The sequence below is a fragment of the Hippocampus bargibanti genome, linkage group LG05 (assembly GCF_051943395.1).
Source record: "Hippocampus bargibanti isolate YZ-2025 linkage group LG05, ASM5194339v1, whole genome shotgun sequence".
Lineage (NCBI taxonomy): Eukaryota > Metazoa > Chordata > Actinopteri > Syngnathiformes > Syngnathidae > Hippocampus > Hippocampus bargibanti.
In genome coordinates this window covers 3742501-3757811 of record NC_142738.1, presented here as the reverse complement: position 1 = coordinate 3757811, position 15311 = coordinate 3742501, and the positions used below count along the sequence as shown (strand labels likewise).

At 39.7% G+C, this 15311-nt stretch overlaps 1 protein-coding gene across 8 annotated transcripts in view; it reads left to right on the top strand.

Moving 5' to 3' along the window:
- nrcamb (neuronal cell adhesion molecule b) overlaps nt 1-15311 on the top strand; it is an 81409-nt gene that overhangs the window by 17285 nt on the left and 48813 nt on the right. For 7 of the 8 annotated variants that reach the window (XM_088995829.1, XM_088995834.1, XM_088995828.1 and 4 more), the window contains exon 1: nt 5866-5991. The exons of the other annotated variant lie outside the window; for it this stretch is intronic. In XM_088995829.1, coding sequence (XP_088851955.1) covers nt 5947-5991 — 45 coding nt within the window. In that variant the 5' untranslated portion in view covers nt 5866-5946. Of the gene's footprint in view, nt 1-5865; nt 5992-15311 lie in introns of those variants that run through there. 8 annotated transcript variants of the gene reach the window in all.

Sequence of the window (15311 nt, the reverse complement as noted above, 5' to 3'; positions counted from 1 at the left end):
ATGCTTTCTTGTTACTCATCCAGTTATGAATATGATTCAAATAGTTCTGAAGAGGAAAGCATACATGTTTGCAATCGATTAAAGAATTTATTTGTGCCATTTTGAGCCAACATTGGGGGGAAATCTCTCACCCAAAAAAAGAGGCACAAAATGGCGACCTCCTGTGGCCACCTCCGTTTCCACAGGCTGATAAATTCCTTATATGGAGCTTGGACGCCCTCTTCTGGCGGCTTTTGGGTGCAACACGAGGTCCCCAGACCAAACAAGTACAGCAAAATACATTGACGTGATGGAAGGACCGCTACAATGCGTCTTTTTTTACAGTCAGGGGCGGTCCTTTAGTGACATCACGTACGGAATCGTCACCAACTCAAAAACAAGACTTCCAGAATATTCAGCACGAGTCTTAAAACGTAAAATATAGCTATATGCGGTGGAATCTTTGTAAAATACGCTAAGTAGAAGTCATTTGAAGCCATTATGGACACAACTTGTCCGGAGACGTCGGTTGTCCTTTAAGTCGGCCCATTGTGTGCCAGGCAGGCTCTCATCGTGAAAAAGAAATACGATACGGGTGACATGACACCACAGGTCTTTTATTTAAGAGATGGTCTGCTGCCTGTGTGGTAAATCTCTTTTCCTTTTGTTTTTTGTTAAAACGGCTCCCTTTCTTATACTTTCTCTTCCTCTATCCTTCTCGTCTTCCGTCTATCATCCTCCCTCGCGTGTTAACGCTCTCGCCCTGTCAGTGAGCCTTAAAGGCACCATGGAAACCGCCTTTGCTAGCATTGTTTACTGCAATGTCTTTGTATGTACTTGTATGCGGATGGGCGGGCTAAAGGAACGTGTTTGCTTTGAGAAAAAATTTTAATAAAATACAATGAAAAATTAGGGTGAGGTCGAGCCCCTCTTGCTGTAAATAAAAAAAAAATCGGGGCAGCACGGTGAAAGACAATTAGCATATCTGCCTCACAGTTCATAAGTCACACGTTCGATTCCAGGCTCCGGCCTTCTTCTATAGAGTTGGCATGTTCTCCCATGTGCGTGCGTGGCTTTTCTCCGGTTTCCTCCCAAATCATTCTCGATTGAATTCTCTCAATTGTTTCGACAAAGCCGCTTGATTTCTACAGTGCATTTCATACACTTAATGTGATTTTTTTTTTAAAAAACATTTTTTTATTAACACAAGGGCAACCTCAAGCATAAAAAAACAGACAAATAAATACATAAACAAACAAATAAGCAAACAAATAAATACAAAACATCAATAACTAATTGTTGGGGAAATTCGCACAATGATAGACACAAAAATAAATAAAGACATTCATGTTAATAAATACTGTACTAAATAAATAGACAAAAAAATAAATAAATACATGAATACTTGGATATAATTGTGTAATTGAATAAATAAAATGATACATGAATGTATACATTAATCATTCCTAAATAAATAGAAGAATAAATAATGTAATTAAATAAATACATAAGTGAATAAATAAATAAATAAATAAATAAATAAATAAATGCATTAATAAATACTAAATAAATAGATAAATGACTTAATAAATACATTAATCATTCCTAAATAAACAGAAGAATACATAACATAATTAATTAAATAAATAAGTGAATAAATAAATGCATAAATAAATACTAAATAAATAGATAAATAAATGACTTAATAAATACATTAATCATTCCTAAATAAATAGAAGAATACATAACATAATTAATTCAATAAATAAGTGAATGAATAAATAAATACAGAAATAAATACAGAAATAAATAAATACATAAATAAATGCATTAATTAATACTAAATAAATGCATTAATAAATACTGAATAAATGCATTAATAAATACTAAATAAATAGATAAATAAATGAATGAACAAATCAATACATGTATGAATGAATAAATACATGGATGAATAAATGAATTAATCATAAATAAACCCAAAATAAATAAATACATTGATAATTACTAAATAAATAGATAAAGTAATTAATTATATAAATAAGTCAATAAACGAATATATAAATGAATGAATGAATAAATGAATAAATAAGTTTGATTGGCACCAATTCAGCATACGAACAGAACAGTACACATTTAAAGTCATGAAAAAAATCTGGGTTTTGAAATTATTGAAAGACTGTCCTACTTATGAAAATTATTCAAAGAATTTTTAACATTTTTTTTCAACGATCATCAGAATCTTTATTTCCAAGTATGTAGAACACACAAGGAATTTGTTTCCGGTAGAACACGCTGCACTAGTATCGTCGTGAAAAAAAACTGCTAAGTGGCACTATACAGTTCCATTTTGGCTACTGTTGAATGTATCATCGTCAAAGCATAGTTTATAGAAAAAAAAGCAGAGTTTAAAGATACTTTTAAAAGCATTTACACTCGAGGCTGAGTCCACTTCTTCTGGTCGCTTATCCCATTTGCATGCAGCATTACATCTCAATGCTGACTCACCATGTTTGCTTTAATCTCTGGGCTCCACTATTTGACCTGAGTCTCCAGACTTTTAAAGCCCTACTGGGGTTCAGATTTAATCCAAATGTCTTTGATGTATTCAGAACCCGGACCAGACGTTTGTTCACAGATTTGAATAAATGTTGGGTGGGTTGTCATCCTTTTCCTTCGGCCATGTTTCGTCTTGAGTGTCCTTGTGAACAGTAAATTCATACAAATATATAGTGAGGAATGTTCAACCCCCCCTCACTCCAGGCCTTGGTGTGAACTTTCCCTTGTTAGAAAACAGCCTTTGAAAAAATGTCCTTTTATTGAAGAAGGGACAAAGACCCTGGGACGGTCTCAGTGTGAGTTTGACGAAGCAATACGTCGGCAAGGATCGCCCCCAGTGTCTGCCGGTCAACAGAGTCAATGTGCAGAAATAATGTCCATTAGACGTGCTTGTCAACGCCGTTCCCGCAATGAGCTATCGGCCCTTTGACTCATTTCCCTCTAGCAATTCATAGAGCGCGCCACGATCTATCATCTTCGGGTCTTATGAAGGCCTTTATTTACGATACGTTTCTTTGATCGATGGCCTGACGTTTTTGCTGAGACCGATGCCTTTTATTCATATATATATATTTTTTTTAATATAAGGAGTAAACTGTGCTGAGCGCTTTTCGGCAGCACGATTATGCCAGCACTGTTTTTGATTAGGAGGAATGTCGGTGCCACTTGACTGTCGTCGCTGGACTCCACTGATTGTGTTTTTTTGTGTTTGTAATGGGCTGCAATTTCACAGTCCCGCTTCAAAATGGGACTGTAAGTCGCGGCTTGGAATTGAAACGGATTTACGTGGGAAACCGAACACGCCATTTTGTTTTTGGGAGAACGGCCTCACTCTCTCTGTCTGTAAGCCCCACACCCCAAGCGTTCTTGACCAATCACGTTGCTTTAACCGAAGACTGGGGGCAGGGAATAGAGGACAAAAACAAGTCGGCTGCCAGTTTGTTGTTAGAAGAACGGCTCGTTCGCAAACGACACATTACTCATTGAGGCAGCTCAGTGTATGAAAAACGTTTGTATGCCAAGGTAAAGTTCGGATGCCAAGGGGTTCGTAAACCGAGGTATCACTGTATACTGTATGTTCTGCTTTGCTGTGTGACACAAACATAAAACAGTGTGCTTGCATGATGTATTGTTTTTTTATTTTAGGATAAACTGTAGACCCCATCCAGGAATATAATTGCCATTTTTTGATATTGGCAGTTGGCAGTTGAAGTTTTAAAATGTTTAAAATGTCAAAGGTGATATTACTTTTTCGGCACTTTTGTCGCGAGAAGCTTTATTTCAGGTCCGGCCCTCTGTGTAGTGATCCTTTCAAAGGGATGGCCTCCGCCATTGTTTGGCTTCTGCAACCATAGCTAACACATCTCAAAAGGCCTTTTTAGTGCATCTATTCTTTTAAAGTGGGCTGCGGTCATATAAAACCGGAATAGCTTACAAATGAGTCCACCCTCTTTTTTTTTTAAACGCTTTTTTTTTTTGCCCGATTGCATACAGACATCTGTTGCGAAATGACCATTTAGCGGATGACTTTGAAATTGTATTTTGATACATTTTTGACTCAATCCATTATTTACGTGTAATAAATAATGGATTAATAATGGACTGCCACATATGTTTATATTTAGCAATCAGAATCCAAGTTTTTACTACAACCAAGAAATATACAGTAAAGTCTCGTTATATCGATATCGGATATATCGATAGTCCCGGTTATATCGATACCATTTCTATGCACGCACGGAGAAAATTACATGCCAACAGGGTCTGATATATCGATAGTCCCGGTTATATCGATATTTTTTCGGACTCCCTTGAATATCGATATAACGAGACTTTACTGTATTTGGCAATCAGCATAGCTTTTGAGTTGAAGATGCAACCAAGAAACATCGTTGAATCAGAAAGTCTTGAATCGTTCCACAATGGGGAAATTTGCACTCCACAGCAGCAATTTGAAATGGGATGTAGGTGGCGGGTGAAAGGATAAAAAAAACAAGATATTCTAAGCGTAATAAAAACATGTCAGAAGACTTAGGTGTATACTGTAACTGTGCAAAATTGTTTCATAAAAATTGTACATGGTGCAATTATCAAGCAAAAGGTATATTGATATATGTAGCTGTATTGCATTAATCAGCATAGCTTTTGAGTTGAAGATTGTCGATTATGAGGCGCTCAAACCAATTTGCGTAAGTGATGCAAAACTATGGTATAGAAAAAGTACGTGTCATGGTAAGTAGTCAAAATTGTCTATTGAAATCATAAGAAAAAAATGACAGTTACTGAAGCGAATGAATGAATTGAGTCAAATTTGTTGTAGTGTTTACCTCAGTTTACGAACGCTTTAGCTCACGAACTTTTTGCCTTACGAACATAAAATTCGCGAGAATATAATCTTGGCATACAAACTACTTTTCGCAGACGAACCAAACGGTGGCTGGCTGACTAGTTTTCTTTTGCTATTTTGGGACTGAAAAAGACCCCACCACAGGTTTTGGGACTGGAAAAGACCCCATCACAGGCTCGGGTTCAGCCGCAGAGGGCACAAAACAAAATTACGGTTGAGCAGAAGAAGGAGATCATCGAAAAACACGAACGAGATGTGCGTTTGTGTGACTTAGCGTCCCAGTACCAGTATGCTAAGTCGACCATTGCTACATGTGGCTACGGGTGTTTCTGTGTTGTCTAAGCAACGGTCTTAGGCAATAGAAGAGGTTGAAAAACTTCTGTTGATTTGAATTAACGAAAAGCAGCTAGCAGGGGACAGTGTGAGTGACAGTATTATCGCCGAGAAAGCACGGCAACTTCACTCGGATATCATCAAGAGACAACTACATCAACCATCACAAAGGTAAATAAAACGACTTTATTATATAGTATAGTGTATTTCTTTAAATACGATCCAATAGCACATTTATTATAAATAAAATAAGGTATATTTTGTGTAGTTTTAAGGCTTATTTAGTAGAAAATTATGTTTTATGGGGACCTCGGAACAGATTATGCTCATTTTTTATGGTTTCTTATGGGAAATAAATGTTTGGTAGATGAACTTTTTGCCTTAGACACACTTTCTGGGAACCAATTAAGTTTGTAAACTGAGGTATCACTATAACAAAGAAGTAAAAAAAATCCCACCCAGTAACTTCATGTGATACCAGGAAATGTTTAACCCACTCATTGTAGACAGACAAAAGGTTGTTTTTTTTAATCCCACTGTGTGAGGGGAGGCAGGCTCAGGGGAGGGACCAGCTAGCGAGAAAGGGACTGATGGGAGTGTCATCAGGGGCAGTAGTTATGAGGGGGATGGGGGGGTGTTTGAGAGGTAATACGCTCTCCTCCCTCAGTTGCCTCGGTCGGTCGCGCCAGGGACGACACGAGCTGCTGGATTATGTCGTTTGACCTCTCATGCACTGGTTGCTCTGGGGATTTATGATATTGACTTGGATAAAGGTGATGTATTTATTTTGAGTCATCTTAGCGGCAAAGTTAGCGGGTGGTGATGATCACAAATGTACAATCTCTGAACTGCGACAAGAGTTACTGTCATGTGGTGCATTTGCTGACCTCTTTCAAACGGAGGAATTTCGAAAATTAGCATTATAGATTTTTATTTTAGTTTATTCATTTTTTTTGGTGCTGGGTTGAGCTTGATAATCAGTCAGTTGCTCATCAACATCTTTATTGTTAGGATTTGACCGCCTCTCATTGTTGTATTGCGAACACATACTCGCGTGTTTCGAGCTGCATTTGGAGATCAGCATACAAACACTCCTCACCTTATGAACGAGATCCGTTACGAGCGGTCGTTCGTCAGGTAAATTTGTTCATAAGTTGCTTCAGTGTCAAACATGCACACCTACTGCAGTACGATGACATACATCCTTGGGTCTTCAGTAAGCCATTACCGCATAAAATGACTTGTTGTTATGCATCGCGTCCTCCTGGAGCGTCAACTAGGAAGAGGGATTTCCTCCCCGCCCACATACTCTACGCAGCCAATCGTAAGCGAGCTCGGCTGGAAAAATAGGCACTCAATACAAAATCTAATTTTCAGCATTTCTGTCCAAACATTTTTTGGCATACAGTAACCCGTAAAAATGTTTGTATGTACCGTTGTTTACGTAACTCGAATGTTCGTAAATTGAGGAGCGTCTGTATAAGCATATAGCCATTTCCAGCTACGTTCAAGAACCGACTCGTTCACGAACGACACATCACTCATTGTGGCGCTGCATGTGTTTCCTGAAAAATAGTTCATATGCCAAGATTATATTCTCACAAATTTAACCTTCATAAGGCGAAACATTCGTGAGCGAAAGCGTTCATAAGCCGAGGTATCACTGTAGCAATATTATTATTATATATATTTTGTACTTGATGTTACTTCCGGGTTTAGTGGACGCTAGCGCGTTTGGGTGCCCCGCAGAAAAAGTATCCTGTGACTGTCAAGTGTCCTTGATAGTTTTGAAAGGCACTTATAAATGAAATGTATTATTATTATTATTATTATTATTATTATTATTATTATTAAGAGTGATTGGACCCTCAGAGGTTTGGTGTGGCCTTTCATATTTACTTTACTTGAATGCAAAAGAAGTGAATCACTGTTTAATGACCGTCAAATAACGGCCGAGTTGCAATTGAGTTTCCGAGTGTGTATTTTGAATTGAATACCAATGTCCAATTATTTGGGTTGTCTTTGTAAATTGCCCCATTGTGGGACTATCAAAGGACAACCGACACCATTTTTTTGTTTCCTAACTGACATCAGAAAAACGTTTTATAGCATCTAAAATACCCAAAACACGCAGGCTGATATTTTTAGTCAAATGCAAAACACCAATAAAAATGCGTTAGTGTCCCAAAACTACTTCAAAATGACCTCGTAGATGCCGAGTTTCAGAAGGTCCCGCCCCCTTGTTTGTGACATCACGCCAGGATACTCCAGACACAAAACAATGGCTTCAGAGAGTTCAGATTTGGAGAAGATGCTTTCTCGTTACTCATCCAGTTATGAATATGATTCAAATAGTTCTGAAGAGGAAAGCATAAATGTTTGCAATCGATTAAAGAAGTCCTTCCGGATCAATTCGAGCCGTCAGGACTCGAATGTAGCGTCCCAGAAAATGCACAAAATGGCTGCCCAAGCTCCGTTGGTAATGGGCTGATTTATCTGCTGGAAATTTGTGTCAACTAGTATCAAATAGTAGTCTTGGTGCAACACACAACAATTCACCATTGCGTTATGTATGTGTTTTCCTTCTAATTTCGCCATCAACACGGATCAACATGAAGTTTTAAGACCAAACAAAGTACCCAAAATGCATTGTGTGTCGTTTTCGCGGTCAGGGGCGTTCCTTCCGTGACGTGACGTCAGGAATCGTCACCAACTCAAAAACAAGACTTCCTGAATATTCAGCGCGAGTCTTGAAACGTAAAATATAGCTATATGCGGTGGGATCTTTGTAAAATACGCTCAGTAGAAGTCATTTGAAGTGATTTTACAAATTATGGACACAACTTGTCCAGAGGTGTCGGTTGTCCTTTGAAGGATTTCTGATTCTGATTTCCAAAACACACACACGCAGTCCCCACAAGTGTCAATGATGGCCAGCGACACCACAAACGTCGTCGATAGCCATTTTGTGCCAAATTTTCCATGATGAAAACCATCGGCGCTATCTAAACAGCAATGTCGACGCCACTTATACACAACCAACAACTGTTACATGTCATTTGTTTAGATCAAGGAAGACATTTCTATTTTGTCATCAGTGTACATCTCAATCCCTCGTTATGAAATCCCGCCGGGAGACAATTGCGTTCTGGCTGCAACGCTTGTCTACTTCTCTGCTGGTAATTAGCCTTCGTCCAAAGAGAGCCGTATCGTCTGTAAGGTGCATTGTGACTCTTGTTTAGCGCCAGTGTAAAATTAAAGGAGGAGCCCCCCGCTTCCTTTCCTACTCGCGCACATCAACAAAACAACACAGGCCAGAGAAGAAACCACACAGGTGCTCATTAGAGGAAGTCCGCGGCGAGCCCATTTAAAGGACAACCGACGTCTCCGGACAAGTTGTGTGCATAATTTGTAAAATGGCTTCAAATGACTTCTACTGAGCGTATTTTAATAAGATTCCACTTCATTTCGCTATATTTTACGTTTTAAGAATTGTGCTGAATATTCCAGAAGTCTTGTTTTTGAGTTGGTGACGAGTCCTCACCCTACGTCACTAAAGGAACACCCCTGACCGAAAAAAGGACACATTGTAGCAGTCCCTCCATCACGTCAATGCATTTTGCTGTACTTGTTTGGTCTGAAAACTTCGTGTTGCATCAAAAAGAGGCAGAAGAGGGCGACAAAGCTCCGTCCGTGTAAGGCAGGGGTGTCAGTCATTTTTTGTCGCGGGCCACATTGTAGTTATGGTTTCCTCTCGAGGGCCGTTATGAATTTGGGGAACCCATTAGAATTTTTAAATCCCTTCAAATATTACATATAGAGCACACAGCAAATTAATGAATAACTCGTTTTCAAATCTGAAGTCAAGAATAATGACTTTTATTGTGGTTGACATCCAAAAATATGAAATTTTGCCTCAGATTTTTGCAATCGTCATGGAATTTAACAAGTTTAATTTGCTTTCGCGGGCCGAAAAAAATGATGTGGTGGGCCGGATTTGGCCCGCGGGCCTTGACTTTGACACCTGTGGTGTAAGGAATTCAGCCCGTTTCCACAGACTGATCAATTCCTTACATGGAGCTTTGTCGCCATTTTCTGCCTCTTTTTTAGTGCTACCCTCCCTATTGCCTCAAAATGGCTTAGCTAGCTATCTAATAATATTTTTGGAACACATCCATTTTTGTTAAAACTCATAGGATTTTGTCAAGATATTATTTTGGATTTTTTTTTTTGGGTAGAATCCTATTAACATAAATCCTATTGAGATGCTGAGACCGGTTTGTGGTTTGTTCTTTCTGTGGAGATATCACCTCTCATTTGGCTACTTTCGATTTTTTTAGCTAGGTGACAAATGTTGAAGCCTTGGCGGAGGTCTGTGCTCTCTGAGTGCTCTTGCTAAGGATGCTAGATTGCCCATAATATGTCTTTGTTGTTGTCAAGATGGCGCAAACTGTCCATTTATCTTGCTTTTAGTTGTTAAGTGTCAAGTAGCAGTTGCTTTCCGCCAACACTACCTTAAGTGGCAATTTTCTTCTTGTTTAGTTGCTTCGGTGGCTGAATATAATGAATTTTAACCGAGTGGTGTTGGGGAATGATATACTGCAAGTTATTTTCTTTCACATAAAGTTGTAAACAGATGAACTATTGTTGGATTGTTCATTCTGTTCCCAAAGGGGGGCAAAAAAATGACATTTTAAAGAATCTGTATAATAATAATAATAAAAATAATGATACCTTTCATTTTTAAGCGCCTTTCAAAACTCTTAAGGTCACTTTACAGTCACAGGGTGAGTTTTTCTGTGGGCGAGCAGCGGCAGCCACACGCGCCAGCGTTTACTCAACCCGAAAGTAACTCAAATAGATAGAAAGCTAGCTATCTAGCTAATATATATCTCGGTAACAAGATGGCTAATATATTTCCTCACTCAATATAGCTAGCCAGCTATAACAGTTAAACAGCGCCACGGGGGCTGGCGGACTAGTTTTCCACACACACTGTTTGAGTGCAGACGTGGTTTGTCATCGTGTGGAGTACTTTTGCTATTATGGGACTAGTTTTCCACACCCCCTCTGTTTGAGTGCAGACGTGGTTTGTTATCGTGTAGAGTTTTTTGCTATTATGGGACCGAAAAAGACCCCACCACAGCTAGCCAGATAACTATATTGCTAATATCTAGCTAGCTAGCGAGCTTGCCACATTGCTAATAGCTAGCTAGCTAGCTAGATTGCTAATAGCTATCTAGCTAGCTAGATAGCCAGATAGCTAATATGTCTCCTGAAAAAAAAATATGCATGCCTCCTTCCAAACCGTTTCCTGCCATTGCACAAATGCCAGTCTGTGCTCCATATCTGGTAAAGTTCTCCCCGTGGGCCCGGCAGCCGGCGTTTTATTAAATATTAGCTCATTCTGCAGCGCTAATAGGCCAGCAAACAGTGGCGATGCCTTCTCTTTTGTTCTAGGTCTCAATAGAAAGGTCAAAGCATGCTTGACTGGCGTTTGTCCACTGGCAATGTCTTTTTTTTGTGTTGTCTGAGCTCAATTGGAAGCACCGGAGTCTAACAGCCTCTTTGAATTTCTATGGTTGCTATGGTAATGCACCCTCTTATCATTGCCCAGTGGGCAGCGATGCGAGAAAATTTGAAATAGCACCTGCAGTCTAAATTGGGCAGTATGTAGACTCGTGTTACTGATAAGGTGCCAGTGATTAGCAACACCGGTAATCAATTCCAGACAGAAAAGGGATGAGGATCTCTCAATACGGACGCTGCATCAGATAAATACAGACACATGGTGGGCAAGATTGATATGATAACAGTTTTTGTTCAATCTGATATCATACCAGACAAAAAAAAGAGCAAATGATTCATGTAATAAATTGATGCAATTTTTTGTGATACTGGCATGATACTTAAAAGGAAAGCGAGGTGATGTGTTTGTCAATACATCCGGTGATACATCAGCTTACGAACTTAATTGGCTCCCAGAAAGTGTGTGTAAGGCGAAAAGTTCGTCTGCCGAACATTTATTTCCCATAATAAACCATTAAAAATAGAATAATCCGTTCCCAGGTCTCCATCAAACATAATTTTCTACTAAATAAGCTTTAAAACTGCAACACAAAATATACCTTATTTCATGTATAATAAATGTGCTATTGTATTGTAAATAAAGAAATAAACTGTACTGTATAATAAAATCATTTTATTTAACTTTGTGACGGTAGTTGTCAATGAATGATGAACTTCCAGGTTGCCTTTTGATGATATCCGAGTGAAGTTGCCGTGCTTTCTCGGCGATAATACCCTCACTCACACTGTCCCCTGCTAGCTGCTTTTCGTTAATCCAAATCAACAGAAGTTTTTCAACCTCTTCTATTGCCTGAGATCGTTGCTTAGACAACACAGAAACACCCTTAGCCACACGTAGCAATGGTCGATTTAGCATACTGGTAGTGGGGCGCTAAGTCACACAAACGCACACCTTTGTTTGTGTTTCTCGATGATCTCCTTCTGCTTGACCGTAATTTTGTTTTGTGTCATATTCGGCTGAACACTAGCCTGTGATGGGGTCTTTTTCGATCCCATAATAGCGAAAGTATCCTTGATAACAAACCATGTCTGCACTCAATGAAAGGGGTATGAAAACTAGTCCGTCAGCCACCGTGGCACTGTTCAACCCTGTGGTTTGGTGTTCTTCCCCCAAAAACTAGTCCGCCAGCTACCGTGGCGCTCCGTGTGGTTTGGTTCGTTTGCCAAAAAATGGTTCGGATGCCAACATTATATTCTCGCGAATTTAATGTTCATAAGGCGAAAAGTTTGTAAACTAAAGCGTTTGTAAACTGAGGTATCACTGTATATGATATTAGGTGGATGCCATGCATTGTATGATACTGACCTTCCACAATGCAGATACCAAATAATCCATAGACGATACCAGATTGAGTATTGGCTGATACAGAGACGATGCCACCGTTTGTTATTGATCCCACTAAGTGACAGTATGACTGCGAGTACAGATGGTGTCGTCAGCCGAGCAGGATTCAATACCGATATAAATCCAGATTGATTCCAATGATTGATACCGATATGTAGTGCTGTGATATTATACCAGTGACTGACAATACTAATATACCATAAAATGATATTGATATAAATTTGTAGTCCAGTTGTCAATTGTTTGAAATAGCACCTGGTTGAGAAGTGATCCTAAAATCAACTTTGGGCTCATTTAGGCATTCCACGGAACGCCAAGATAATGTCTGGTGAATGCACGTGAGATAGTGTGAGATAACCATCCACGACTCATCCGACCGCGAAGGAAAGGATCGCACCTTGGCCTTGAGGATAAATCTCGGAAGGGTGCACGCACAGCTGAAGGCAGATTTAAAAGCTTTTGACGGCGACTTACTCATCCGTCACCACGTTTGTAGTCAGTCTTTCGTGCCCCATGTGACCGTTTCTACGTCTGTTCAGATATTTTCTCCAGATTAAGTTTTTATCAAAGTATGCTTTTTATTTTGCGGATGATGAGTATGGTTGTCACCTCTGCTTGTTGTCTGCATTTGGGTGACTCGATTATAGCGCCATTTCAGGCTACCATCAGCTGAGTCTGTGTTTTCCGGTAGGCCGTGTCCTTGATCAGGCGTGACAAAGGTATTGTGGCAGGTTGCATTTAGTTCTCAGGTTGTCCCATAGAAGCCTGCAGACGTTTCTGTCAACAACCATTGTTTTTGTTTGTGGGGTTCTTCTTTATGTACATCCATCGAGCTGTCTATTTTCTGATCTGCTGTATCCTCACACGGGTCGCCGGAACGACTAGGGCCTATCCCAGTGTGGACACCCTGAACCGGTTACCAGACAATTGCAGTGACCATCCACGGTCACACTCGCATCTCGAGACAATTTAGTGTTCAATCAGTCTGTCAGGCATGTTTTTGTGGGAGGAAACCAGAGAAAACAAGACTTCCTGAATATTCAGCGTGAGTCTTAAAACATAGAATATAGCTATATGCCATGGAATATTTGTAAAATACGCTCAGTAGAAGTCATTTGAAGTGATTTTACAAAATATGGACACAACTCGTCCGGAGGTGTGGGTTGTCCTTTAAATATGATAATTTCTCTTCTGTCTATTCTCTATCACACCCTTGATGCAAGACAGAAGTACCATAGACTTGACAACCGGGTAGACCAAAAACTGAGGCACTATTTACAAAAAAACAGGAACAAATAGAACAGGAACATTGGGAGACCGGTCATACAAAACGGTGAGCCCAAATAGAAAAAAAAAGCTATGGAGAATTTGGTTATAAACATGCAGAATAACGTCTCATGGTTGGCAGTGTGAGCAGGTGGATCTATCAGGGAGTCCCTCGGTACCTGCCAACATGTCTTTTTGTTGTCTCTCTGATATGAGCTTGACGCTCCGTTGTGTTTTAAAATCGTACTGTGGGGCGAGGCATCAGTTTGTCAGATCGAAGGACGTGGGTAAACAAATAGTTGAAGGTCTGAGGCGCAAAGCAGCCGAGTGACATGAACGAGGTCGACGTGCCTCTCCTCATTGTCCTGTTCTGTTTTCAAGCGTCGCTGGGAAAGTTCAGCCTTGGTCCACATTTCACTCACAGAGACACGCGTTGCCCGGAGAGTTACAAATGATATTTGTCATCGACCGAGCCTCCATTTTAACTTTTTTATAATTACATTTGACCTCTTTTCAAATGCGCAACCTTCCTCCGGGGCTACCCAATCGTTGTCTCATTTTCTGGCCAAGACAAATCGATTCCATTTGAAGTCTTCTAATTTTGTATTTTCCCAATAGCGCTCTGAAAATAACAATTCCCCCCCACCCCGCAAAAAAGAAACAAATAAAACAGAAAAGGGTAGATATCTAGATCCTACCCTTTGCCTCTTGATACAATCCCACATACGTTTTGGCTAGCGTTAGCTAGCTAGTTAGCCAGTTAGCATTCTCAAAAATTGGATTTACTCTTTGCTGCTTTGTCATGTAAGGAGTACAGTGATACCTCGGTTTATGAAGCCCTTGGCTTACAAACTTTTCGGTTTACAAACATTGAATTTATGAAAATTTTACCTTGGCATACGAACTATTTTTCGGTATACACACGGTGCTGCCACAATGAGTGATGTGTCGTTCGCGAACAATCCCATTCTCTTCACAAGAAAATGGCAGCCAGCTTGTTTTGGTCCTCTATCCCCCATCCCCAGTCGTTGATTAAAGCCACGTGATTGGTCAAGAACGCAGCAGTGAGGGGGGGGGGGGGGGCGTTTACAGAGAGAGAGAGAGAGCGAGAGAGTGAAGCCATTCTCCAAAAAAGAATATGGCTGCCGACATTTTATTTTGTCCTCTATTCCCCGCGCCTAGTCTGCGGTTAAAGGCACGTAGTTTCAACTTTGATAGTTCAAAGGCAGAGTGTAGACTGCAAGGTTAAAATTCCCAATCAGGCTCCACAAATAACCCGCACAAGCCATCTGTAAACTTGATGCAAAAAGCTATCAACCCAGCTAAACACAAATTGATGAGGAACAGGGTAAAATTATCACAGCGAAAGCACCTACAAGGGATCATTCCTCAAGATGGTGAAGGAAGAAGGCTACGTTCCTCATCAAGTATTTAATGCTGATGAAACCGGCCACTCCATTCCATCAAGCCATCAACAACCATCACAAAGGTAAATAAAGCAACTTTATTATACAGTACAGTTTATTTCTTAAATATAATACTATAGCACATTTATTATACATAAATTAAGGTATATTTTGTGTAGTTTTAAGGCTTAGAAATTAGAAAGTAGAAAATTATGTTTTATGGGGACCTGGGAACGGATTATTCTCATTTTAATGGTTTCCTATGGGAAATTAATTTTTGGGATACACACTTTTCGCCTTACACACTCTCTCTGGGAACCAATTAAGTTCGTAAGCCAAGGTATCACCGTATACCAAAAGTTGCCAGAGTCTCGGTTATTTGTTCGTTTTTTACATATGAAAACCACCACTTGTCAAATAAATTGGCTATCATTCAGGCGAAAACGTAAACAAAGCTCATTCAGAATGGGCTGAAAGAGTGTTTGCC